General features: G+C 43.5%; 1 protein-coding gene and 1 pseudogene across 1 annotated transcript; both read right to left on the bottom strand.

Annotated features, from left to right (window-relative positions):
* Positions 1-94: 94 nt before the first annotated feature.
* Positions 95-19958, bottom strand: LOC134489075 (zinc finger protein 91-like; annotated as a pseudogene).
* Positions 16045-27387, bottom strand: LOC134489061 (zinc finger protein ZFP2-like). Its single transcript, XM_063291490.1, has 7 exons — positions 27310-27387; positions 26136-26746; positions 25729-25843; positions 25534-25601; positions 24061-24190; positions 20988-22852; positions 16045-16733 (listed from the first exon to the last, which is right to left on the bottom strand). The coding sequence occupies exons 2-6, from the start codon at positions 26673-26675 to the stop codon at positions 21312-21314; spliced, it is 2394 nt and encodes a 797-aa protein (XP_063147560.1). The 5' UTR covers positions 26676-26746; positions 27310-27387; the 3' UTR covers positions 16045-16733; positions 20988-21311.

The raw sequence follows: 27387 nt of genomic DNA, 5'->3' as shown, positions 1-27387 counted from the left end.
GGCTGCCCTTCTACATCTGAATCTGACTCTGAATCTGAATCTGAGGCCACCATGATAATAGCATTGTGAAGGTGAAAGGTCCCCTGTGTGAGCACCGAGTCACATCTGACCCTTTGGGGGGACGCTGCTTTCGCGACATTTTCTTGGCAGACTATAGCAGGGTGGTTTACCATTGCCTTCCCCAGTCGTTGCCTATCCCAGCAAGCTGGGCACTCATTTCACCAACCTTGGAAGGATGGAAGGCTGAGTCGACCTGAGCTGGCTACCCGAGAGAGAATCCAGCTTCTGCTGGGATCGAACCCGGGTCGTGGAGTTTTGCTTGCAATACTGCTGCCTACCCCTCTGCGCCACACGTGGCTCTGTTGACAATAGCATTGGCCGCCTTCAAATGACAGTACCTCCGAAAATCCACAATTCATAATTAAAATGGCATGTGCTCATTGCTTTTGCGTTCATTGGTAAATTCATCTCCCTGGGGCTGCCAGTTCTGAGGGTCAGACTCAAAAAAACCCTCTTGTTTTCCTAGTTCAGAATACATAAATAGTTAATGCAAAGATTTAACCAACTAAATCTAGAATTTACATGGATTCTCACACAACTGGAATTGGGTATGGGAAATTAGGTCACTTTCTACACTCCATGTATTTACATGGCTTCTCCCCTATATGGATCCTTTTATGGCAAGTAAGTTGACCACTCTGAATAAAGGTCTTCCCACACTCTGTGCATTTATATGGCTTCTCCCCTGTGTGGATCCTTTTATGTTGAGTAAGGATACCGCTCTGAATAAAGGTCTTTCCACACTCTGTGCATTTATATGGTTTCTCCCCAGTGTGGATCCTTTTATGTCTCATAAGGGACCCATTTTCACTGAAGCCCTTTCCACACTCCATGCATTTATATGGCTTCTCCCCTGTGTGGATCCTTTTATGTCTCATAAGGGACCCATTTTCACTGAAGCCCTTGCCACACTCTATGCATTTATATGGCTTCTCCCCTGTATGGATTCTTTTATGAGATGTAAGGGACCCATTTTCACTGAAGCTCTTTCCACACTCCATGCATTTATATGGCTTCTCTCCTGTGTGGATCCTTTTATGGGAATTAAGATGACTCCTCTGAATAAAGTCCTTCCCACACTCTCTGCATTTATATCGCCTCTCTCCTGTGTGGATCCAGTTATGGGAAGTAAGATTTCTGAGTTGGCTGAAGCCCATCCCACACTCCATGCATTTATATGGCTTCTCTCCTGTGTGGATCCTTTTATGGTGAGTAAGTTGACCGCTCTGAATAAAGGTCTTTCCACACTCCATGCATTTATATGGCTTCTCCCCTGTGTGGATCCTTTTATGGCGAGTAAGTTGACTGCTCCGAATAAAGGTCTTTCCACACTCCGTGCATTTATATGGCTTCTCTCCTGTGTGAATCCTTTTATGGTCAGTAAGTGCACCACTCTGAATAAAGGTTTTTCCACACTGCATGCATTTATATGGTTTCTCCCCTGTGTGGATCCTTTTATGTCTCATAAAGGACCCATTTTCACTGAAGCCCTTTCCACAAACTCTGCATTTATATGGCTTCTCCCCTGTGTGGATCCTTTTATGGTAATTAAGGTGACTGCTCCGAATAAAGGTCTTTCCACACTCCGTGCATTTATATGGCTTCTCTCCTGTGTGGATCCTTTTATGGGAATTAAGGGAATCTCTATGACTGAAGCTCTTTCCACACTCCACACATTTATATGGCTTCTCTCCTGTGTGGATCCTTTTATGGGAAGTAAGGGAACCACTACGACTGAAGCTCGTTCCACACTCCACACATTTATATGGCTTCTCTCCTGTGTGGATCCTTTTATGGCAAGTAAGGGAACCACTATGACTGAAGCTCTTTCCACACTCCGTGCATTTATATGGCTTCTCCCCTGGGTGGATCTTTTTATCAGACGTAAGGAACCCATTTTCACAAGAAAGAAGATAAGTCCAATTGTAATTTTTTCCATTGTCTTGGCATATATAATCTTCTCCTTTGGTTTGGGTTGGATAGTGTTCATTGACATCTAATTTGTCTTTGAATTGTCTGATGCTTTTCCCAGTATCTTTTTTCTTTATTTTTCCTTCTTGTGCAAGAAAGTGTGGCATCTGAGCATCGATAGAAGATGAGCTTTCTGTATTCCAATTATTTGACTGGTTCCTCTCATGCCTTCCTAGTTCCATTCGAATTGCAGGCTTCTCCGTTCCGTCTCCATGCCTGATCATTTGGGATGATTCACTGGAATCTTTATTCTCCTGCCCATTATTACCTTCAAAGGAAAGGAGAAATTAAAATGATAGGAAATTTAGGGGAAAAGATCCAACTGTAGGAAGTCATATGTATTTCCTTCTGAAGTTTTGCCAAATTCCAATACATTACAGTTTTGCATGCTTATAGTGGCATGGTATGGAAATGATAATTTCTATATTTATGAGCCATAAAAGCTTTGAAAATACCTAAAGCATCCTTTTTGTTTATAATTATCCGTACTTATTCAAATCCCACCCAGAGTCATCTCTGAGTTAAGGAAGAATCAGGGGAACATCCAAGGAGGTATAAGGAGAAAACCTAACATTTATTGGAGGGGGTCCAATTCCAGCAGAGACCTGTGAGAACTAAATTAATTTTGAAACTCATCCTTTTCTTTCTAGCCAAACTACCTTTTATTTGCGTTTCTTTTTTTCTTGCCAAAATCACAAGGGTTGCACAGAAAAAAACAGATTTCTTCTATTAACCCTAAACAGTATGTTTGCAATGGAAAAAGGGCACCATTTAGCCCTTAATCTCAAGGTTCAGGATTGAAATGAAAAGGAAGAAAAGTCATTAATCCAAGCGCCTGAATAAATGACAGTCCTTCAAAGGACTGATAGGGAAGCATCTGGACCCAAAAAGCTGAAATCAGTATGATGGAGTTCTGCATCTCCTCAAGTCAAGGATTTTGTCACTGACATTTTAAATTCAAGTGGAAAAATTCACCAAATGAGAGATGGCACAGGATGCATTTAAGCAGAGAGCCACTGACCTAAGAGACAGTTAAGGGATAACATTAGAAATATATGGGAGATTTTGGAATATTAGAACCACATAATGAAAAAGAAGCGGCAGTGATCTTAGAACTGGACATTATGGTTTAAAATCTTGGAAGATACGGACTTTGGATAGAATTTTATTACATGGGTGAAATAGATCCACACTTTCCAAAAAGCACAAATAATTGTTAATAGAGAATTAACCAAACCTTGTGAGATACAAAAAGGGACAAGATAAGGATGCCCTTTGTCCCTGCTACTGAGGGCATTCGCTGAGTATTTGGTGGTAATTTTGGAAGATTCTTTGGAGGGAATAGAAATACTAATGAAAGATTAAAGAAATTGGGCATTTTAGTGGGTTTTAAGATTAACAATCAAAAGACAAAGATGTTAACAAAAATATGAAAATGGAAGACCAAGTAGAATTGATGGGAACAAAAGGTTTTAAGATTGAGAAAAAAGTAAAATACTTGGGTATAACTATGATCAATATGAACTGCATGTTATTTCAAAATAATTATGTTAAGAGGGGCCGCAGTGGCTCAGTGGTTAAGAGGCTAAATCAGAGGACCATTAAGGTCGGCAGCTCGGCAGTTCGAAACCTGAGTGCAAGCTGTGTGATGGGGTGAGCTCCTGTCAACTTGTCCCAGCTCCTGCTAACCTAGCTTCTGCTGGGATCGAACCCGGGTTCAAATTGACTTGCTTGATTAGAGACAGGACAATATCTACATTTATTAGTGACTGGAAACACCTTAAGGACTTTTTGCTGAAAAGAGAAAATCTCAATAAACTTGAGATCAATGGGTTTGAAGATTAGAAAGGATAAATTATAGAAAGAGGAAAACTAGGATGTTACCTTAGAGAGAGAGGCTAAAATATAATTGCATTTAGAACTGCTGTTAAGATCAGAAGCTACTTCTTTATTACTTTTTATTTTTTCCTTTTCTGTTTACTCCTTTCTTTATACTTTTTTCTTATTCACTTATTAATTTATCTTATCTTTATCTTCCCTTCAAAACTTATATTGTTTTCACTCTGACAAAATTTCTTTAATAACATTACAATAATAATAATAAAAAATACTGTAGCTGATGGCATCTCACTACAAAATGTCTTCCCGAATCCTCTGATTGGAAAGTAGCAAACCCTTACCCAGAGAGGCCACGTTCCTACAATTTTCCAGCGTGACTTCCCAATGCAGCGTTTTTTGGGGAGGATCTAGCTGAGACCACTCCTCCTCGGAGAAACACACAGCCACCTCCTCGAAGGACACAAGGCCCTCCTGCAGAAGGAAAAAGAGAACAGAGCAGGCCCAGGAGGATTTGCAAGATCTGTCCTATTGTTCACAATTCCCAAAGCAAACATATGCACTACATTAAATGGCTATGCTTGGTAGGATTCCAAGGTTGAGGTGAGAAAATGGAAAGAGCCAAAAGCTATTGAACGAAGAGATATTTCAGGCAGGTTTTATCAACTTGATTGATTCTGCAGGACTTTCAGTGCCATTCAGTGAAAGTAAGCCCACTTTCCTTCTAGATCGATCCATCCACCCATCATCAAAAGACTCCTAGTGTCTGGAGAGAATCAACTGGCAGATGGGCCTTGGAAACCCACCTGTCAGTGACTCCAATCCTTCCTCTGTTTGCAGAAGGAAATGGGTGGGGGCATTCTTTCTAGCATTGCAGCAAATGGCCTCGGGTGTCCCCAGAAGGAGCAATCCTCTCCATGCTCGACACCTGCATGAAAGTGCTGGGAGAGCTCAGCCAGGGATTTGTGTGGGCTGCCATCAATACCCAAGGAGAGGCAACCCAGTTTCTGCTCCTCCTCAGATTGCAAGGAAGTTGCTACGAGTCTGAGCCATTGGCTGAACGGGAGATAAGAAGGTGGAGAAAATTTCCTGGGAAGGGCTTTTTTCAGCCTTTGTAAAGCTGGATTGTTTGGCCTCCAAATCCAGGCACAAATCAGAGGATTAGAAACTACTTTGCAAGCCAAAAGTGCCTTTATTCTGTGCTCTTTCAGAACAATTTTCACTTAGAGATGTTTCTGTTTGGCCACCTTCATTGGATTTCAATAGTCTGCCTTATCTTTTAATCTCATGGGCTTATTTTTCCTATCACTGGTTGCAAACAAGGCTTCTTAAAAATGGTCATATGCCAGTGTGAGTATTTCGTTCTTTTTGAGCAGCCTTGTACAATTCCAAGTCAAAGAACTACCAGATAATGGGTCTCTTCAAATCTTTTATAAAAACTTAGTTATCGGAATCTAGGGAGAGCAACTAGCACAAGGAGAGTTAAGTAATGGTCTTAAAAAATATTTCCTAATAAGAATCTCACTTAAATCATCTATGTTTCTCAGGAATACAAAACTAACCCAGCCAAACAAGAGGGAAAAATGGAAGGAGACAGTGCTACGTACACCAGCTTGACTTTCTGAAGGAAAGGGAGAATACAAATCTAATTTCCTGCTCTTACTTGAGTTGGAGGTTCAAGCACTGTTTCAGCTCCACCATAAGGAATCAACAACTTCGTTTCATTCTTCCCTGTGAGGGAGAAAGAATTTTAAAATGCATAATTAATGAAATAGGAGGAGGTATTCTACAGAAGAGAATATAAAGAGAAGCTGGGATGTCTCTGGGGAATGGGAGGACCTTGTATTACCTCCTGAGGTGTCCTGATTTGGATCTTCCTGAGAGAAACTCCTGAAAAACAGCTCCTGAGGGGGATTCCTCCTTCCCTCAGCATCTCTGATCTCCACAGCAAAGGGCTTGAAATAAATAATAGGCAGGAGAAAAGAAGAAGAATTAACAGACACCACACAACATGAAGTGGATTCTTGTTCTCTGAACACAATTTCAAAGCTCCCAATGTCCATCAGTGAGGCTGGAAAGTAAGAAAGGAACGGCTGCCCCAAATCTATCTTCTAGAATGGATAGCGGAACAAGGTTCTACAAAAATGAGTAAAACATCTCCACATATTATGAATGCTAGAGAAATCTGGTAGGGAGGGGTTAAGAATTCAAACACATTGTTTATTCCATTCAAACCCCTTCTGGGCTCCGAACATGAACGTCTCTCACCTGCAACTTCACCTGCTCCTTCTGCTCCTCTGCCTGGCTCAGGAGGAAGCCTTCCACCAGGGCCACCGCCTGGGAGCTGGTCTCTGCTCCACACTCCCGCACCCAGCTCTCCATCTGCAGGGGCAGGAGGGCCAGGAACTGCTCCAGGACAACCAGGTCCAGCATCTGCGCTTTTGTGTGTTTTTCCGGTCTCAACCATCGACTGCAAAAGTAGTGGAGTTGGCTGCAAAGTCCTCGGGGACCCTCACCCTCCTGATATCGGATGCTCCTGAAGTCCCAGGGCTGACCTTCTGAACAGATGGTTTCCTCCTCCAGGATCTCCTGCCCAGTTCTTGCCCAGAACTCCCCACAGCTCCCAAGCTGAACAGCAGAAGGGCCTTTTCCAGTTAATTCACTTCCTGAAGGTTGTGTCCGCATCCTTTCTCTGTCTTGTAATGCAACTCCAAATGGGTCCAAGGAATCTTGCGGATCTCCAAACGCCTTTTCATTCACATTCATAGTACTGTTCCTGTAGCCGCAGGAATGGCCACAGCAGGCTATTTGGCCCTCTTTGTCCAAGAGATAATTTTGTCTGTATGTGAGGACATTCATAATTCCAGTTAGTATATCTGAGATGGAAAAGAAAATAAATTCCAATAATTAGAATGTGGTAGATTTAACCATTGAACAACACTGGTCCCCAAGGAAGGAAGCTGAGCTGGTATAGGATTGCAGTGGTATTGAGCAGGTAAGTTGTCTGTGTCTGTCTGCCTATGTGTGTGTGTGTGGTCCAAAATATGGGATTGACTTCCATCAAGGACTTGGAATACCCAATAAATGCATCTTGGAACATTCTATTTCTTTTTACTCATAAGGAAGGGCTTGCTTTTTAAAACCTAGACCTACATTTACGTACAAGAAGGGTTCACACAACATTCCACGCCCCAAACAGGTTAACAAACCATGAAAATTCAGTTCACATAAAATGAAATGCCAGCGAAATGACTCTGGTTTAGTATGTCCCAGTTCCCTTTCTTCAGGGTTTGCTTTGGAAGAGCCAAGGCACGCTATTACACGCAGGCAGGTTCACACAACATGCCCTAATCCCAGACAGCTCCACCAGCCGCAGGGGCTGAGTTCACATAAGACACAGGGCTTGAAAGAAGGTAGCGTAGGATGACATCCTGGTTCATTCACCCTCCTAAGACATGTTGAACTGCAGAGGATCCAACCCCCTTTTAGCCTCATCCAGCACATGGTGAGAATGGAGGCACAATCTTTTGCATCTCCTTCCTTGAGAAGCTTTTCTTTTTTCCTGCTTGAGATTTGCAATGCAAACTCTCCCCCTCCCCCACTCAGGGGCTTTTCCCATGAAATGAGGAGTAAAGGGCTCCCCCAGATCCCCTCCTCCTTCCTGGGCATCCTGGATTTGTTGCTGGGGGCAACACAGCTGGTCTGGAGCTCTTCTTTCCCCCTGGCTGTTATGTGCATGGAAAGGGGTGGCAGGGGAATATGGGATCTGGGCTCTCCCCCTCCCAGGACTCAGAAGATTGAACCTGGATTAGGACTTTGCAGGTATCTCTTCCTTCTCCAGCGTGAGTATCCTCTGCCTCCCTTTGCACAGGAAGAGGCTCCCCATTCACCCAGGGACACAGTCTGGGTCTCTTCCCTGCAAGTCTTTCCTGCTGCCTTTGTAACCTCCTCCGAAGCACAATGGGTTAAAGTGAGAGAGTGCAGCATCCTAGAGAGGCAAGACTTAGTGATGTTACTCCCTTCTCACTTGCCTCTGGAAGCTACCTGTGGCATTTGCCCTCCAGTGGCCCAATGCTGAAGCGGATGGTGTTTCCTTCTCTGCAGAGGGAGCCCCCTGGTGGATACTATTTTGCTAACACTTCAGAAGATAAGTCAAGATTCAGAAGGATCTTGGCAGACTTGAGCATTGGGCTCTATCCCACAAGATGAAGTTCAGTGGTGAGAAATGTAAGGTCCTACACTTAGGCAGGAAATACCAGGTGCACAAGTACAAGATAGGGAGTACCTGGCTCAACAGTAGTGCCTATGAGAGAGATCTACTGTAGGTGTCCTGGTGGACCACCGCTTAAGAGAGTCGGCAGTGCACTGCAACTGCCAAAAAAGCCAACGCAGTCCTGGGGAGCATCAACATAGGGACAGTATCAAGATCACAGGAAGTGATAGTAGCACACTATATACCACAGTGGTGAGGCCACAATTGGAATACTGCATCCAGTCACCACAATACAAAAGAAGACGCTAAGATACTAGAAAGGGTACAGAGAAGACATTGATTGATTGATTGATTGATTGATCGTATGTCAACACATCATGTTGTTGTTTTTTCATTTAGTCGCTACCGACTCTTCGTGACTTCATGGACCAGCCCACGCTAGAGCTTCCTGTTGGTCGTCAACACCCCCAGCTCCCCCAGGGACGAATCCATCACCTCTAGAATATCATCTATCCATCTTGCCCTTGGTCGGCCCCTCTTCCTTGTGCCTTCCACTCTCCCTAGCATCAGCATCTTCTCCAGGGTGTCCTGTCTTCTCATTATGTGGCCAAAGTATTTCAGTTTTGCCTCTAATATCATTCGCTCAAGTGAGCAGTCTGGCTTGATTTCCTGGAGGATGGACTGGTTTGATCTTCTTGCAGTCCAAGGCACTCTCAGAATTTTCCTCCAACACCACAGTTCAAAAGCATCTATCTTCCTTCTCTCAGCCTTCCTTATGGTCCAGCTCTCACAGCCATATGTTACTACGGGGAGCACAATTGCTTTAACTATGTGGACCTTTGTTGTCAGCGTGATGTCTCTGCTCTTAACTATTTTATCGAGATTTGTCATTGCTCTTCTCCCAAGGATTAAGCGTCTTCTCATTTCCTGACTGGAATCAGCATGTGCAGTAATCTTCACACCTAGAAATACGAAGTCTTTCACTGCCTCTACGTTTTCTCCCTCTATTTGCCAATTATCAATCAAGCTGGTTGCCATAATCTTGGGTTTTTTTAGGTTTAGCTGCAGGCCAGCTTTTGCACTTTCTTCTTTCACCTTTATCATAAGGCTCCTCAGTTCCTCTTTGCTTTTAGCCATCAAAGTGGTATCATCTGCATATCTGAGATTGTTAATGTTTCTTCCAGTGACTTTATCTCCAGCCTTGGATTCCTCAAGCCCAGCATGTCGCATGATGTGTTCTGCGTACAAGTTGAATAGGTAGGGTGAGAGTATACAGCCCTGCCATACTCCTTTCCCAATCTTAAACCAGTCCGTTGTTCCGTGGTCTGTTCTTACTGTTGCTACTTGGTCGTTATACAGATTCTTCAGGAGGCAGACAAGATGACTTGGTATCCCCATACCACTAAGAACTTGCCACAATTTGTGATGGTCCACACAGTCAAAGGCTTTAGAATAGTCAATAAAACAGAAATAGATGTTTTTCTGAAACTCCCTGGCTTTTCCCATTATCCAGCGGATATTGGCAATTTGGTCCCTAGTTCCTCTGCCTTTTCTAAACCCAGCTTGTACATCTGGCAATTCTCGATCCATGAACTGCTGAAGTCTACCTTGAAGGATCTTCAGCATTACCTTACTGGCATGTGAAATGAGTGCCACTGTTCGATAGTTTGAACATTCTTTAGTGTTTCCCTTTTTTGGTATGGGGATATAAGTTGATTTTTTCCAATCTTATGGCCATTCTTGTGTTTTCCAAATTTGCTGGCATATAGCATGCATTACCTTGACAGCATCATCTTGTAAGATTTTGAACAGTTCAGCTGGGATGCCATCGTCTCCTGCTGCCTTGTTATTAGCAATGCTTCTTAAGGCCCACTCAACCTCACTCTTCAGGATGTCTGGCTCTAGCTCACTGACCACACCATCAAAGCTATCCCCGATATTGTTATCCTTCCTATACAGGTCTTCTGTATCTTCTTGCCACCTTTTCTTGATCTCTTCTTCTTCTGTTAGGTCCTTGCCATCTTTGTTTTTGATCATACCCATTTTTGCCTGGAATTTACCTCCGATGCTTCTAATTTTCTGGAAGAGATCTCTTGTCCTTCCTATTCTATTGTCTTCTTCCACTTCCGCGCATTGCTTGTTTAAAAATAATTCCTTATCTCTTCTGGCTAGCCTCTGGAATTTTGTATTTAATTGGGCATATCTCCCCCTGTCACTTGTGCCTTTTGCTTTCCTTCTTTCTTGGGCTACTTCTAGTGTCTCAGCAGACAGCCAGTTTGCCTTCTTGGTTTTCTCTTTCTTTGGGATGTATTTTGTTGCCGCCTCCTGAACAATGTTGCGAACTTCTGTCCATAGTTCTTCTGGGACCCTATCTACTAAGTCCAGTCCCTTAAATCTATTCTTCACCTCCACTGCAAATTCCTTAGGAATATTAGTGAGCTCATATCTAGCTGATCTGGGGGTCTTCCCTAATCCCTTTAGTCTGATCCTAAATTGTGCAAGAAGAAGTTCGTGATCTGAACTACAGTCAACTCCAGGTCTTGTTTTTACCGACTGTATAGATGTCCGCCACCTTTGGCTGCAAAGGATGTAGTCAATCTGATTTCGGTGTTGTCCATCTGGTGAAGTCCATGTATAGAGCTGTATCTTAGGTTGTTGGAAGAGAGTGTTTGTTATGCAGAGTGAGTTGTCTTGGCAAAATTCTATCAGCCTATGTCCTGCTTCGTTTTGTTCTCCCAGGGCATACTTACCTGTAATTTCAGGTGTCATTTGCCTGCCCACCTTAGCATTCCAGTCTCCTGTGATGAAAATAACATCTCTTTTAGGCGTGTTGTCCAGTAGGTGCTGCAGATCCTCATAGAACCGCTCTACTTCAGCTTCTTCAGCATCTGTGGTTGGGGCGTATATTTGGATCACTGTGATGTTAGATGGCTTGCCCTGAATTCGAATTGAGATCATTCTATCTTTTTTTGGATTGTATCCAAGCACTGCTTTTGCCACTTTACTATTAATTATGAAGGCTACTCCATTTCTTCTGTGGTCCTCTTGTCCACAGCAGTAGATCTGATGGTCATTTGATGTGAAGTGGCCCATTCCAGTCTATTTCAGTTCACTGATGCCCAAAATGTCTATCTTTAATCTTGAGATCTCATCAGTAACCACATCCAATTTGCCCTGGCTCATAGATCTTACATTCCAGGTTCCAATGGTGCGTTGATCCTTAGAACATCGGATTCGCCATTCACCACCAGCACCGTCGGCCGCTAGCCATCCTTTCGGCTTTGAGCTAGCTGCGTCATCACAGCTGGGGCTAGTTGAATGCATCCTCTGTTCCTCCCCTGTAACATTTTGACCATCTTCTGACCTGGGGGTCTCATCTTCCAATGGTATACTGACATATCTCTGGTTGTACTGATCCATTTAGTTTTCACGGCAAGAATACTGGGGTGGGTTGCCATTACCTTCCCCAGGGATCGCATTTAGTCTGACCTCTCTGTCATGACCTTCCCGTCTTGGGTGGCCCTTCACAGTTTAGCTCATGGCATCATTGAGGTGCTCAAGCTCCAGCACCACGACAAGGTAACGATCCTTTGCTGAAGAGCACATCATACATATTACAAATATATTTTAAAAATTGGGAATATAAAAAAAGTATACAGAAAATGTACATTGATCATAGGGCAATTATAGCTAAAAACAAACATTAAGATTACAAATATAGTCTTTTGCAGCATCAGTTGCCATCAGGAAATCAGCAAAGCATGTCTACATCATAATCTGTTAAAACTTTCTTCAGGATTTGGCATTTAGCCCTACTAATGCCCTCAATATTAATCTGGCAAATCCTGATACGAGGTCCAAGTTTTCTTGTGAATTGCCCCTGAAAAGAGCCTTTGTTATTTCCTTGTAACATAGTGAAGATGACAAACAGAGATGTGCCCTACCCAGGAGATCCACAGGATTATCTGGCTGCCTCGTATATGATAGACCACTTAGCCTCTCCAAAAGTCTTTGGAGGCCCAGGGGACACCATGTGGAGGCAGTCTATCAATTGTCCCCCCAGAGAAGACAACAAAGATGATAAGGGACCTGGAGGCTAAAACCTATGAAGAACGACTAAAGGAACTAGGGATCTTTAGCTTAACGAAGAGAAGACTGAGGGAAGACATGATACAGTCTTCCAATACTTGAAGGGCTGCCACAGGGGAAAAGGCATCGCTTTATTCTCAGTGGGTGGAAGCTTGTGAGAGGGAAATCCAACCTGGAAACAAGGAGGAATTTCCTGACAGTGAGAACTATTAAGCAGTGGAACAGCTTGCCTCCCAGAGTTGTGGTGAATTGGCTGAAGTGGAGACATCGGATGGGGCAAAGAGCCTCAGCTTGGAGTCAGGGCAAGAAAACATGGAACATAAAGCTAGATGCCACCAACAAAACCCTCCACCTTCTGAGCGCTGAAGCTGTTCACGAGAGACAGCAGGCACCTAGCCACTTACTCACAAGCAACACAACACAGCACAGGATTTCCCACAGTTATCGAGCTTGCAACCGATGAGTTCACACACTTTCCTGAACACACTTTCCTAAGCACCACATAGACGTTTTCCATGACGTTCATTAGTTTCCTACAATTTAAAAAAAACATGCTTTCCCCATGTATTCAATAGTAAAGGGAAGGAGGAGAAGGAGGAGATGGAAGAATCCCAAGTTAAGGAGGACACACGCTCTTTCACCCAAGTCCCAACAAGCACAGCCCGCTGGGGCATGGACAGTCTTCAATCCCTCCCAGGTAGCTGGGAAAGCAGACAAACCAAGGTAAGTGCTTCTCACTTACAGTCAAGCAGATTTTTTAGGGTGGCAGAGGAGAGAGGTTCTTCCATATGGCATGAATGCAACACTCTTCAAAGCAGGAAAAGGAAGTGGCAAACAAACAGCCTCCATAAAATCGTACATTTTATCCTAAAGGGCTTACAAAAAAACTTGGGCATCTCACAAAGGAGAGTGAATACTCTTATCAACTCCCCACAAGAGTGCCTCCAAAACATCAAAGACGTAAAAATAGAAGATGAAAATATGGTGTCATTCGATGCTACAGCACTCTTTACATCCATAGACCCGGTGCTAGCAAAAGAATCCATGGCAGCAGTTCTGCGCAACACACCCAACCTAGTCAAATACACCAGGATAGAAATACCCAGAATCATGGACCTCATCAACTTCTGCCTCACTACCTACTTTCAGTTTGATGAACAAATATAGCAACAAATCAAAGGAACACCCGTGGGATCACCAATCTCAGGACTCATAGCAGAGATTGTAATGCAGCGTCTAGGAAGGATAGCACTCCCATGTATAGAACCCAAAGTATGGATCCGGTATAGCCTCCCCGCAGCCTCAGAGCCATCCAGCTGGTTAAACACTATGGCCCTTTCAGTTTCTGAACCTTCAACCCCGACCCATTCACTGTGGCAGAGTGGATCAAACACTTGGCACACACTGAGTCCACCAGAGCTTTTAAATCCACGCTCTTATTCCTACCCAAAGTCCATAACTGCACCACCATGTAGTTCTCTCCACTCACTGCTGCATTCTTGCACCCCTTCTGTCCAGCCTGCCCGCTGGCGCCCTTGCCCGTTTCCCACCAGCGACTCGGGTTCGTCCGAGGAGTCCACCTCAGAGGTATCTGAGCCGATGACGGGCTGCGACGCTTCGCTGGCCACCTGAATCATGGATTCTGACAGCCTTACACTCATTGCAATCCAGTGTTTCCAGTTTGCACCGAGATTTCACTGAGTGTCTCTGCCTGTGCAGAGTGCAAACCTTGTGAGACTGAGATTCATTGATACCAGCGCTATTTCCTCTTCTTCACTGGCTGTGCACCAGGGGAAACCGATTTGAAATTACAAGGATTAAAAAGGGTAATTGGGGGGAAAGGATTGGATGTTGAGGAAACCTGTACTTTAACAACAAGGACTGGTGCACTGTGTTTAAATCATGCTTTCTTTTACCTCACCACTTTGTAAAATGAGAGCCACCATGGAAAAGAAATAAACAATTGCAACAGGAGTAGAAGGAAAGGGCCCCACTAACTTATTGCCTGTCTAAGAAAGGTGGTGGCATCTCCAGCACATCGCAGTTTCTAGATCTTCCTCTTATTAATCTCTAGGGACCGTCTGTGACCTTGTGAACATTGAGAAAATCTCTGTGGAGGATCAAAACTCACTTTCCTCAAGAACAGCTGCTCAGAAGGACCTGTGGAGATTCGAGGAGGCCTGAAAAACGAGGAAAATCCTGTCAGAAGTGGCAGGGCGGTAAAAACAACAACTACAAGGAGCTCTCTTTGAAACACAGCTTGTGTCTTGCGGTTGTTAGCCTACTCAGGCCTGAAGGGATGGAAGATAATCCTGAAGAAAAGATCCTGAAGAAAAACAAAGTTCAAAAGAAAACAAGTTCCAAATAAAAAGCTCAAACTCATGGAAATTCTAGAAATTTTACCTCAGAACAAGGCACCATGCTGGAGAAATTAAGAGTGGGAGAATGGCTTCTCCTACGTGACTGGAGAAAAGGTGGAATTACAAAAGGAAGGAAGGCAAAGAGTGAAAAGTGAGGCAAAAAAAGGCAAATACTATGAGGGAAAAAAAATCTGTTTTCCTTACAGGTTGAGTAGGGAATGGTGAAAGGTGAAAGGTCCCCTGTACAAGCACTGAGTCATCTCTGGCCCTTTGGGGGGACGCCGCTTTCACGTTTTCTTGGCAGACTCTAGCGGGGTGGTTTGCCATTGCCTTCCCCAGCAAGCTGGGCGCTCATTTTACCGACCTCGGAAGGATGGAAGGCCGAGTCGGCCTGAGCCGGCTGCCCGAGAGAGAATCCAGCTTCCGCCGGGATCGAACTCGGGTCGTGGGGAGAGTGTCGGTTGCAATACTGCCGCCTGCCACTCTGCGCCACACGAGGCTCACACGACTAGGGAATACGCCTCAGGAAGTACGAGTAGGAAGCTTAAGGTCTTTGGAGTATATAAGGCAACCATCTTTAGATCATGAATAAACAGACAAAAGGAAGTCGAAATTTTGTTCTAGCCAAAAGAGTGGAAGACTCTACTGGTCTGAAGAGATTTGGAGGTGACAATGCAAGAAAAAAAGATTTAGCTACAGTTAGGGAAAGAATTTGAATGGGGGGGGAGTGATTAAAAAGCAATTTGAAAAGAATGGAGTTAACTTCTCTGGTCTTTCCAGCCCATTTCTTTATTCACCAGTTGGACCCAGTGTTGTCCCAGGAACACTGGGTTCTTTGAAAACCTGGCATGCTTTGCCAGTTAACATGCAAGGCAGAAATCGGTTTTATAGCTTTATTCTGCAGAAGAGAGGGCACCCGTGACTTTATTTCCATAGGTGCGCCAAGCGTGCAAATGAACTAAACTTTTATACACGTTTCGAAGAGTTACATGATTATTGGGAAACAATGATCATTCACACCCTTGGGTGGGCAAAACACCCCCCAAAGGTGGGCACTTCTGCTGTTGCTGGAGAGAAATATGAGCTAGCTGGTATGTATCTGCTCCCATTGGGTGCACAACTGACCACCTCCTCCTCCAGTTTGGCTGGGGAGCTTCTTGCCTTTCTCTGCTTGCACCTGGCTGCTAAGGGATACACCTGGGGGAGAGCTCCAGTCTTATCTATTACCCTTTGAAATGTTCAAAGCAAATGGGTTCTTCAGACAAACCCAAAAATCACCATTCCATCACCAGAACGATCAAGGGGCAGTACCGTATTTGAATAAACAGCTTAAAACAAGCATGCGCCTCTGAAACCCTGAAGTATGTCCCCCACACAAATCCTTCCAAACAATTTCCATCTGTTACTAATTTGTAATGCAGCTAACGAGAAAGAGAATTTAACGCATGCCTGGAAAGTAACCAGGCCATTGATATTTAATTCATTTTATTTCAGTCAAATTTAGACTTTTGCTTAGCCCTCATCACACCCCAGAAAGGCAAAATATGGCTGTGATGCTGGAAAGTCTTTTGCACATGCATTTGTGGGTTTCTCCTCATTCTGGCTCCTGTTGTCAGAGAAGGATTCTTCATCCTGGAGCACTTTCCACACACTAGACGTTGATGTGTATGTGACAATTCTCTCACTTAAGGAGAGGCCTTTGACTGAAAAAGGGTTCCATGCTTGTGCACACATGCTTGTTGCGCTGGTCTGTTCTACACAGTGGATGCCAGTCTGATTATGTTTTGGTGGCTTCACATCCCAGAGACAGTTCCCCTTCTCATTTGTATGTGTTTGGTCAGGAGGAGCTGAAGTAGTTTTCTGAAATAGCTTTTCTTAATGTCATACTATTTTACATTGGTCCCCAATGATTTCCAAATATCTCCCTTCTTGCTTCATCGTTTGTAAGGTCAGCACACTGGAGTTACCTTCATTCTCATTCTCCTGATTATCCCTAACTTGAGACGGATGGACAGACGGAAGGAAGGAAGGATTCAAAGCACAGATCCTCTTAGTTGCCAGTTTTAATTCAGTACCACAATTATTCAATGGGACAATTCAATGTCACTATCCATCCCTCTCTGTATACGTTGATGGAACTTGAGTTCCCTTTCGATTATAATACTGCTTCATCCCCCAGAATCTCTCTGCTGCGACATTTCCAACTTTTTGTTATGACAGAAAATTGCAGGGTCCTCTGATAAACTGGGTGTATTAAGGAATGAGAATGGGAGGGTGAAACAACCCTAAGAAGACTGGGCAAAAGAAGGAAAGTTTAAACTCTGGGAAGAGTCTGTGGGTCAGCTGAATTTCTCTCTGCGTGTCTGCTATAGAGGAATCAACACTAATAAAGCTTAATCTTGAAAAATCCATTAGGGAGCTGTGGATACTTCTGCTGCTTTAGGAGGCAGCACCTGTTAAATTTCTGCTATAGCGGAAGCAACACTAATAAAGCTTTGTCTTGAAGAGATGCATCAGAGAGATGCACTTCCTTCAGCACCTGTTAAATGTCTGCCTGTTCACATCCCTCCCAGAACCATGATCAAGTCGGAAGAACGAACAACTGGGGAGCAGGAAGCTCAGTTGTAAAAAACACAGTACAGACAACAGCTTCATAAAACTGCATAGCCCAGAATCTAAGATGCCAAGAATGGCTGTTTTCTTGGATTTGACCCCCAACTGGAAACTGGAATAAATATAAACTTAAGAAAAAAAGTTCTTTTTTTCTCTTATTGATGTGCAATAGTGTCGGCCACCTTCAAATGAAAGTACTTCCAAAAATCCATAGTTTGTGATTAAAACGAACCATTGTTCCATTGTTTTTGTTTTCATTGGTAAATTCATCTCTCTGGGGCTTCTGGTTCTGGGGGCCACACACAAAAAATCCTTGCTTTCCAAGTCAGTATACATAAATAGGAAATTCAAAGATTTAACCAACTAAATATAGAATTTACATGGATTCTCACCCAAATGGATCTGTGCATGGAGAATTAGGTTATTGCTCCTCCTGAAGCCCTTTCCACACTCGATGCATCTAAACGGCTTCTCCCCTGTGTGGATCCTTTTATGGGAAGTAAGATTACTCAGTCAGCTGAAGCCCTTTCCACACTCTATGCATTTATATGGCTTCTCTCCTGTGTGGATTCAGTTATAGAAAGTAAGATTTCTGAGTTGGCTGAAGCCCTTCCCACACTCCATGCATTTATAAGGCTTCTCCCCTGTGTGGATCCTTTTATGGCAAGTAAAGGAACTCATTTGACTGAAGCCCTTCCCACACTCCATACATTTAAATGGCCTCTCCCCAGTGTGGATCCAGTTATGGGAAGTAAGTTGACTGCTCTGAGTAAAGGTTTTTCCACACTCCATACATTGATATGGCTTCTCCCCTGTGTGGATCCTTTTATGCCAAGTAAGTCGAGTGCTGTAAGTAAAGGTCTTTCCACATTCCATGCATTTATATAGCTTCTCCCCTGCGTGGATCCTTTTATGGGGACTAAGATAACTACTATAAGTAAAGGTCTTTCCACACTCCACACATTTATATGGCTTGTCCTCTGTGTGGATCCTTTTATGGTGAGTAAATTGACTGCTCTGAATGAAGGTCTTTCCACATTCTGTACATTTATATGGCTTCTCTCCTGTGTGGATTTTTATATTTTTCATAAGGGATGCATTGTCACAGCCCTTTCTACATTCCAACCATTTATATGGCTTGCCTCCTGTGAGGATCATTTTATGAGATATAAGGGAACGGCTCTCACAGAAACTTTTTCCACACGCTCTACGTTTAAATGGCTTCTAGGCTGTGTGCATCCTTTCATGGGAAGGAAGGCTTCTGAGCTGATTGAAGCCCTTTCCATCCTCTCTGCATTTACAGTATATGGCTTCTCTCCTGTATGGATCCTTTTATGTGAAGTAAGATGACAGCGTTGGCTGAAACCCTTTCCACAGTCCATGCATTTAAATGTCTTATCACCTGTGTGGATCCTTTTATGAATAGTAAGAGACCAGTTTTACAGAAGCTCTTTCCACACTCCATGCATTTATATGGCTTCTTTCCTGTGTGGATCCTTTTTCACAAGGGACCCATTTTCACAAAAAAGAGTGAAAGTCCAACTGTAATTTTTTCCATTGTCTCAACATACTGTATATAATCTTCTCCTTTGGTTTGTGTTGGCTACTATAAATTTGCATCTATTTTGTCTTTGAATAGCCTTACACCTTTCCCAGTATATTTTTTCTTTAGTTTTCCTTGCTGGGCAAGAAAGTCTTGCATCTGAGCATCAATGGAAGATGAACTTTCCTTATTCCAATTATCTGAGTGGTTTTTCTCATGCCTTCCTAGTTCCATTTGAATTGCAGGCTTCTCTGTTCTGTCTCCATGCCTGATCATTTGGGATGGTTCACCAGAATTTTATTCTCCTGCCCATTATTACCTTCAAAGGAAAAGGGAAATGAAAATAACAGCAAGGTGAGGGAAAAAGATCAAATTGTGGGTGGTCATTTCCTTCTGGAATTTCGCCAAACTCTACTATAGTGCAGTTTTGCATGCTTACAAATGGCATGGTATAGAAATGATAATTTCTATATTCGTGAGCCATAAAAGCTTTGAAAACATCTAAAGAATCCTTTTTGTTTGTAATTATCCTTATACAAATCTCACCCAGAGTCAGCTTTGAGTTAAGGAAGAATCAAGAGGAAACATCCAAGGAGGCATTAGAAGAAAACCTAACATTTATTGGAGGGGGGCCAATTACAACAGTGACCTGTGAGAGCTAAATCAATTTTGAAACTCGTCCTTTTCTTTTTTCCGGAACAATCTTTTATTTGCTATTCATAAGGTGGTTCTAGTAATCCTAAACAGTATGTCTGCAATGGAAAAACAGCACCGTTTCACCCCTATTCCCTAGGCTGAGGATAGAAATGAAAAGCAAGAAAAAGTCATTAACTCAAATGCCTGCATAAATGACAATCCTTTGGAGGACATACAGGGAAGCATCTGGGCCCAAAAAGCTGAAATCAGTGTGATGGAGTTTAGCCTCTCCTCAAGCCAAGGAGTTAGTTTGTCACTGATATCTTTAAATAGAAAAATTCACTAAATGAGAAATGGCACAGGATGCATCTAAGCAGAAAACCACTGACCCAGGATGTTGCCTAGACTGAGATTTTTTAAATAAGAAATAGCTGATGGCATCTCACTACAAAATGTCTTCCCGAATCCTCTGATTGGAGAGTAGCAAACCCTTACCCAGAGAGGCCACGTTCCTACAATTTTCCAGCATGACTTCCCATTGCAGCGCTTTTTGGTGAGGATCCAGCTGAGACCACTCCTCCTCGGAGAAACACACAGCCACCTCCTCGAAGGACACAAGGCCCTCCTGCAGAAGGAAAAGGAGAACAGAAGAGCACCAGGAAGGTTTGCAAGATCTGTCCTATTGTTAACACATCCCCAAAGCAAAAACATGCACTATATTAAATAGCTATGCTTGGTAGGATTCCAAGGTTGAGGTGAGAAAATGGAAAGAGCCAAGAGCTTTTGACTGAGGAAATATTCATGCAGGTTTTATCAACTTATTGAAACAGCCTTGATTCTGTGCTCTTTCAGAAGAATTTTTACTTGGAGACTATTCTATCTGGCCACCTTCATTGGATTTTAATACTCTGCCTTATCTGTTAATCCAATTAGCTTGTTTTTCCTATCACTGGTTGTAAACAAGGTTTTTAAAAATGGTCATGTACCAGTGTGAGTATTGACTTATTTCTGAGCAGCCTTGCACAATTCCAAGTCAAAGAATTACAAAAAGAATGGGTCTCTTGTAGGATTTTGTAAAAATGTAGTTACTGAAAACTAGGGATAGTAACTAGCACAAGGAGAGTTGAGTACTGGTCTTAAAAAAAAGATTTCCTAATAAGAATCTCACTTGAATCTTCTATGTTGCTCAGGAACACAAAATGAACCCCGCCAAAACAAGAGGGGAAAATGGAAAGAGAGGTGCTACGTACACCGGCTTGACTTCCTGAAGGAAAGGGAGAATACAAATCTAATAAGTAAATGTCCTGTTCAACCACTGTTTCACTCCAGTATAAGGAGGAACCAACTAGATTGCTTGCTGGATTGTTTGCAATGCCAGCACACTGGAAACACTTTCATTCTCATTCTCCTGAGTATCCCTAACTTAGGACAAAGAAATAAATTCCCTTGAGTATCTAACTTGGCACAGAGAGACAGAAAGTCATGAAAAATTCAAAGGACAAATCCTTTTAGTTGTCACTTTTAATTCAGAATCGCAATTATTCAATGAGACAATTCAGTATCACATTCCCTCTCTCTCTCTGTATACTTTGATGGAACTTGACTTCCCGTTCAGATTATAATATTGCTTCAGACCCCAGAATCTCTCTGGTGCACCATTTCCAACACTTTGTGAGCACAGAGAAGTGTAGGGTCCTCTGATGAACTGTGAGTGTATTAAGGAATGAGAAAGGGAGGGGGCCACCTTCCAATGACAGCCACCTTCCAATGACAGCCACCTTCAAATGACAGTACCTTCAAAAACCCACAGTTCATGATTAAAATGACACGTGCCCATTGCTTTTACTTTCATTGGTACATTCATCTCTCTTGCCAGTTGTGAGCGTCAAACTCAAAAAAACCATCATTTGCTTGTCAGCATACATCAATATGAATCGCATAGATTTAACCAACTAAATCTAGAATTTACATGGATTCTCCGCCAAAGAGATCAGTGCAGGGGATTTAGGTCACTGCTCTCCATTAAGCTCTTTCCATGCCCTCTGCGTCTATATGGCTTCTCCCCTGTGTGGATCCTTTTATGTCTCATAAGGGATGCATTCTCACAGAAGGCCTTTCCACACTCGGTGCACTTATACGGCTTCACCCCTCTGTGGATCCAGTTATGGGAAGTAAGATTTCTGAGTTGGCTAAAGCCCTTTCCACACTCCATGCATTTATATGGCTTCTCCACTGTGTGGATCCTTTTATGCCTGATAAGGGATGCATTGTTATAAAAGCCCTTTCCACACTCCATGCATTTATATGGCTTCTCCCCTGTGTGGATCCTTTTATGGCAAGTAAGTTGACTGCTCTGAATAAAGGTCTTTCCACACTCCATGCATTTATATGGCTTCTCCCCTGTGTGGATACTTTTATGTCTCATAAGGGATGCATTCTCACAGAAGGCCTTTCCACACTCGGTGCACTTATACGGCTTCACCCCTCTGTGGATCCAGTTATGGGAAGTAAGATTTCTGAGTTGGCTAAAGCCCTTTCCACACTCCATGCATTTATATGGCTTCTCCCCTGTGTGGATCCTTGTATGCCTGATAAGGGATGCATTGTTATAAAAGCCCTTTCCACACTCCATGCATTTATATGGCTTCTCTCCTGTGTGGATCCTTTTATGAGATGTAAGGGAACGGCTCTCACTGAAACTTTTTCCACACTCTATGCATTTATATGCCTTCTCCCCTGTGTGGATCCTTTTATGGGAAGTAAGATTTCCGAGTCGGCTGAAGCCTTTTCCACACTCCAAGCATTTATATGGCTTCTCCCCTGTGTGGATCCTTTTATGGCAAGTAAGTTGACTGCTCTGAATAAAGCCCTTTCCACACTCCATGCATTTATATGGCTTCTCCCCTGTGTGGGTCCTTTTATGGCAAGTAAGTTGACTGCTCTGAATAAAGGTCTTTCCACACTCCATGCATTTATATGGCTTCTCCCCTGTGTGGGTCCTTTTATGGCGAGTAAGTTCACTACTCTGAATAAAGTTCTTTCCACACTCCGTGCATTTATATGGCTTCTCCCCTGTGTGGATCCTTTTATGGCAAGTAAGATTTCTGAGTCGGCTGAAGCCTTTTCCACACTCCATGCATTTGTATGGTTTCTCTCCTGTGTGGATCCTTTTATCAGACGTAAGGGACCCATTTTCAATAGAAAGAAGGAAAGTCCAATTGCAATTTTTTCCATTCTTTCGGCGTATATTATCTCCTTTGGTTTGGGTTGGATAGTGTTCATTGACATCTAATTTGTCTTTAAACTGTCTTACAGTTTTCCCAGTATATTTTTTCTTTATTTTTCCTTGTTGCAAAAGAAAGTCTTGCATCTGAGAATCAACGGAAGATGAGCTTTCCTGATTCCAATTTTTTGGCTGGTCTCTCTCACGCCTTCCTACTTCCATTTGAATTGCAGGCTTCTCCGTTCCGTCTCCATGCCTGAACAATTGGGATGGTTTACTGTAATCTTTATTCTCCTGCCCAGTATTACCTTCAAAGGAAAAGAGAAATTAAAATGATAGGAAATCTAGGGAAAAAGATCCATCTGTAGGAAGTCATATGAATATCCTTCTCACAATTGGCCAACTTCCAATATATTGCAGTTTTACATGCTTACAGTGGAATGATATGAAAATGAAAATTGCTATATTTATGAGCCATAAAAGCTTCAAAAACATCTAAAGTATCCTTTTTGTTCATAACTATCCATACTTATTCAAATCTCACCCAGAGTCAGCTCTGAGTTAAGGAAGAATCAGGGGAACATCCAAGGAGGTATTAGAAGAAAACCTAACATTTATTGGGAGTCGAATTCCAGCAGAGACCTGTGAGAGCTAAATCAATTTTGAAACTCATCCTTTTCTTCCCACCCAAACTACCTACCATTTGCTATTCATTTTTCTCTTCACAAAATCACACAGTTGCAGAGAAAGAAAGAAAAAGCTAGAGTTCTAGTAACCCTAGGCAGCATGTCTGCAATGGAAGAACAGCACCATTTCACCCCTATTCCCTAGGCTGAGGACAGAAATGAAAAGCAAGAAAAGTCATTAACCCAAAAGCCTGCATAAACGACAGTCCTTCAGAGGACATACAGAGAAGCTTCTGGGCCCAAAAAGCTGAAATCAGTGTGATGGAGTTTAGCCTCTCCTCAAGCCAAGGAGTTAGTTTGTCACTGATATCTTTAAATAGGTAAAGGTAAAGGTTTCCCTTGACATTACGTCCAGTCGTGTCTGGACGGTGGTGCTCTAGGTGGCAGTGCTCATCTCCGTTCCAAAGCCAAAGAGCCAGCGTTTGTCCGTAGACACTTCCATGGTCATGTGGCCGGCATGACTAAACAGAATGCTGTTACCTGCTCGCCGAAGTGGTACCTATTAATCTACTCACATTTGCACGTTTTCGAACTGCTAGGTTGGCAGGAGCTGGGACTAGCAACGGGAACTCATCCCGTCACACGGATCCAAACAGCTGACCTTCCAATTGGCAAGCTCAGCAGCTCAGCGGTTTAACCCGCAGCACCACATTTTTAAATAGAGATGGAAAAATTCACCAAATGAGAACTGGCATAGGATGCATCTAAGCAGAGAGCCACTGACCTGGGATGTTACCTAGCTGGAGATTTTTTCAATAAGAAATAGCTGATGGAATCTAACTACAAAATGTCTTCCTGAATCCTCTGATTGGAGAGTAGCAAACCCTTACCCAGAGAGGCCACGTTCCTACAATTTTCCAGCGTGACTTCCCAATGCAGCACTTTTTGGTGAGGATCCAGCTGAGACCACTCCTCCTCGGAGAAACACACAGCCACCTCCTCGAAGGACACAAGGCCCTCCTGCAGAAGGAAAAAGAGAACAGAGCAGGCCCAAGAGGATTTGCAAGATCTGTCCTGTTGCTCACCAATTCCCAAAGCAAAGATATGCACTCAGTTAAATGGCTATGCTTAGTAGGATTCCAAGGTTGAGGTGAGAAAATGGACAGAGTCAAAAGCCTTTTCTGAAGACATATTTCAGGAAGGTTTTATGAATTTGACTGATTCTGCAGGACAGTGCCATTAGTCAAAGTAATGGCAGTTTCCCTCTGGATCGATTGATCTATCTTTGTGTATCTCTCTCTTTCTCTCTCTCCATCCATCATCAAAAACTCAATGTCTGGAGAGAATCAACTGGCAGATGGGCCTCGGAAACCCACCTATCAGTGACTCCAATCCTTCCTCTGTTTGCAGAAGGAAATGTGGGAGGGGGATTCTTTCTAGCATTGCAGCAAATGGCCTCGGGTGTCCCCAGAAGGAGCAATCCTCTCCATGCTCGACACCTGCATGAAAGTGCTGGGAGAGCCCAGCCAGGGATTTGTGTGGGCTGCCACCCATGTCCAGAGACAGGGAACCCTGTTTCTGCTCCTCCTCAGATTGCAAGGAAGCTGCTAGCAGTTGGAGCCATTGGCTGAACGGGAGATAAGAAGGGGGAGAAAATTTCCTGGGAAGGACATTTCACAGCCTTTGCAAAGCTAGATTGTTTGGCCTCCAAATCCAGGCACAAATCAGAGGATTAGAAACTACTTTGCAAGCCAAAAGTGCCTTTAATCTGTGCTCTTTCAGAACAATTTTCACTTAGAGACGTTTCTGTCTGGCCACCTTCATTGGATTTTAATAATCTGCTTCACCTGTTAATCTGATGGGACTCATTTTTCTTTCACTGGTTGTAGACAAGGCTTTTTAAAAATGGTCATGTACCAGTGTGAGTATTTGGTTCTTTTTGAGCAGCCTTGCACAATTCCAAGTCAAGGAATTAGAAAGAGAATGGGTCTCTGGTTCGCAGTTGCTACTGCTGTGATAACGTTATTCCTATCTCTTGAAGGATTTTTTAAGTATTAGTTATTGTAAGCTAATAGTAAAAAAGTAACTAGGAAAGTGAGTTAAGTAGTGGTCTTTAAAAAAAAAAACATTTCCTGATAAGAATCTCAGTACAGAAATTACAACTCGCTATATCCCAACAACAAACGTCAAAGACAGAGAGCAACCTGAATCTTCTATTCCTCATTCCAGATTGCTCAGGAACACAAAACTAACCCAGCCAAAACAAGAGGGAAAAATGGGAGGAGAGAGTGCTATGTAAACCAGCTTGACTTCCTGAAGGAAAGGCAGAATACAAATCTAATAAGTAAATGTCCTGCTCTTACTGGAGTTGGAGGTTCAACCACTGTTCCAGCTCCACCACAGGGAACAGTCAACTTCATTCTATTCTTCCCTGCGAGGGAGACAGAATTTTAAAATGCATGATTAATGAAATAGGAGGAGGTATTCTACAGAAGAGAATACAAAGAGAAGATGAGACAGCTGGGATCTCTCTGGGGAATGGGAGGACCTTGTATTACCTCCTGAGGTGTCCTGATTTGGATCTTCCTGAGAGAAACTCCTGAAAAACAGCTCCTGAGGGGGATTTGATCGATTCCTCCTTCCCTCAGCATCTCTGATCTCCACAGCAAAGGGCTTGAAAGTGTAGGCAGGAGAAAAGAAGAATAATTAACAGACACCACACAACATGAAGTGGATTCTTGTTCTCTGAACACAATTTCAAAGCTCCCAACGTCCAGCGGTGAGGCTGGAAAGTAAGAAAGGAGCGGCTGTCCCAAATCTACCTTCTAGAATGGATAGCGGAACAAGGTCCTACAAGAATGAGTGAAACATCTGTACGTATTATAAATGCCAGAGAACTCTGGTAGGGAGGGGTTAAGAATTCAAACACTTCCATTCAAACCCCTTCCCCATGAAGGTCTCTCACCTGCAACTCGACCTGCTCCTTCTGCTCCTCCGCCTGGCTCAGGAGGAAGCCTTCCACCAGGGCCACTGCCTGGGAGCTGGTCTCTGCCCCACACTCCCGCACCCAGCTCTCCATCTGCAGGGGCAGGAGGGCCAGGAACTGTTCCAGGACAACCAGGTCCAGCATCTGCGCTTTTGTGTGCTTTTCCGGTTTCAACCATCGACTGCAAAAGTAGTGGAGTCGGCTGCAAAGTCCTCGGGGACCCTCAGCCTCCTGATATCGGATGCTCCTGAAGCTCCAGGGCTGACCTTCTGAATGGATGGTTTCCTCCTCCAGGATCTTCTGCCCAGTTCTTGCCCAGAACTCCCCACAGCTCCCAGGCTGAACAGCAGAAGGGCCTTTTCCAGTTAATTCACTTCCTGAAGGTTGGGTCTCCATTCTTTCCCTGTCCTGTAGCACAACTCCAAATGGGTCCAAGGAATCTTGTGGATCTCCAAACGCCTTTTCATTCAAATTCACAGGACTGTTCCTGTAGCCACAGGAATGGCCACAGCAGGTCATTCAGCCCTCTTTGCCCAAGAGATAATTTTGTCTGTATGCAAGGACGTTCAAATGGCTTTCAGTTAGTATATCTGAGATGGAAAAGAAAATAAATTCTGATAATTAGAAAGTGGTAGAGTTAACCGTTGAACAACAGTGATCCCCATGGAAGGAAGCTGGGCTGGCATTGGACTGCAGTAGCATTGAGCAGGTATGTCCTCTGTGTCTGTCTGTGTGTCCGTGTGTGGTGCAAAATATGGGATTGACTTCTATCAAGGACTAGGAATTCCCAATAACTGCATCTCGGAGAAGTTTCTATTTCTTTTTTCTCACAAGGAAGGGCTTGCGTTTTAGATACCTGGATCTACATTTACCTACAAGGACAGTTCACAGAACATGCCAAGCCCCAAGCAGGTTAACAAACCATGAAAGTTCAGTTGTGATGAAATGAAATGCCAATGAAATGACTCTGCCTCAGGATATTCCAGTCCCCTTTCTTCAGGGTTTCCTTTTTAGAAGTCAAGGCACACTGTTACATGCAGGTTCACACAAGATGCCCTAAGCTCAGACAGCTCCACCAGCCGCAGGGGCTGAGTTCACATAAGACACAGGGCTTGAAAGAAGGTAGCGGAGGATGATGTCCTGGTTCACTCACCCTCCTAAGACATGTTGAACTGCAGAGGATCCAACCCTCTTTTAGTCTCATCCAGTGCATGGTGAGAATGGAGGCACA

This window comes from Candoia aspera, chromosome 2 (assembly GCF_035149785.1).
Source record: "Candoia aspera isolate rCanAsp1 chromosome 2, rCanAsp1.hap2, whole genome shotgun sequence".
Lineage (NCBI taxonomy): Eukaryota > Metazoa > Chordata > Lepidosauria > Squamata > Boidae > Candoia > Candoia aspera.
The sequence above is the reverse complement of the archived record's forward strand: the minus strand, read 5'-3'. Positions and strand labels throughout refer to the sequence as shown.

Excerpts from the sequence above, each read along its gene's own strand:
- LOC134489061 (XM_063291490.1), bottom strand. The coding sequence starts at position 26,675 with ATGACCTGCTGTGGCCATTCCTGTGGCTACAGGAACAGTCCTGTGAAT. Across the intron at positions 25,844-26,135 it reads AGGAGCAGGTCGAGTTGCAG|CCCTTTGCTGTGGAGATCAG; the intron begins GTGAGAGACCTT and ends TACACTTTCAAG. Across the intron at positions 22,853-24,060 it reads TAGGAACGTGGCCTCTCTGG|GTAATACTGGGCAGGAGAAT; the intron begins GTAAGGGTTTGC and ends TTTCCTTTGAAG.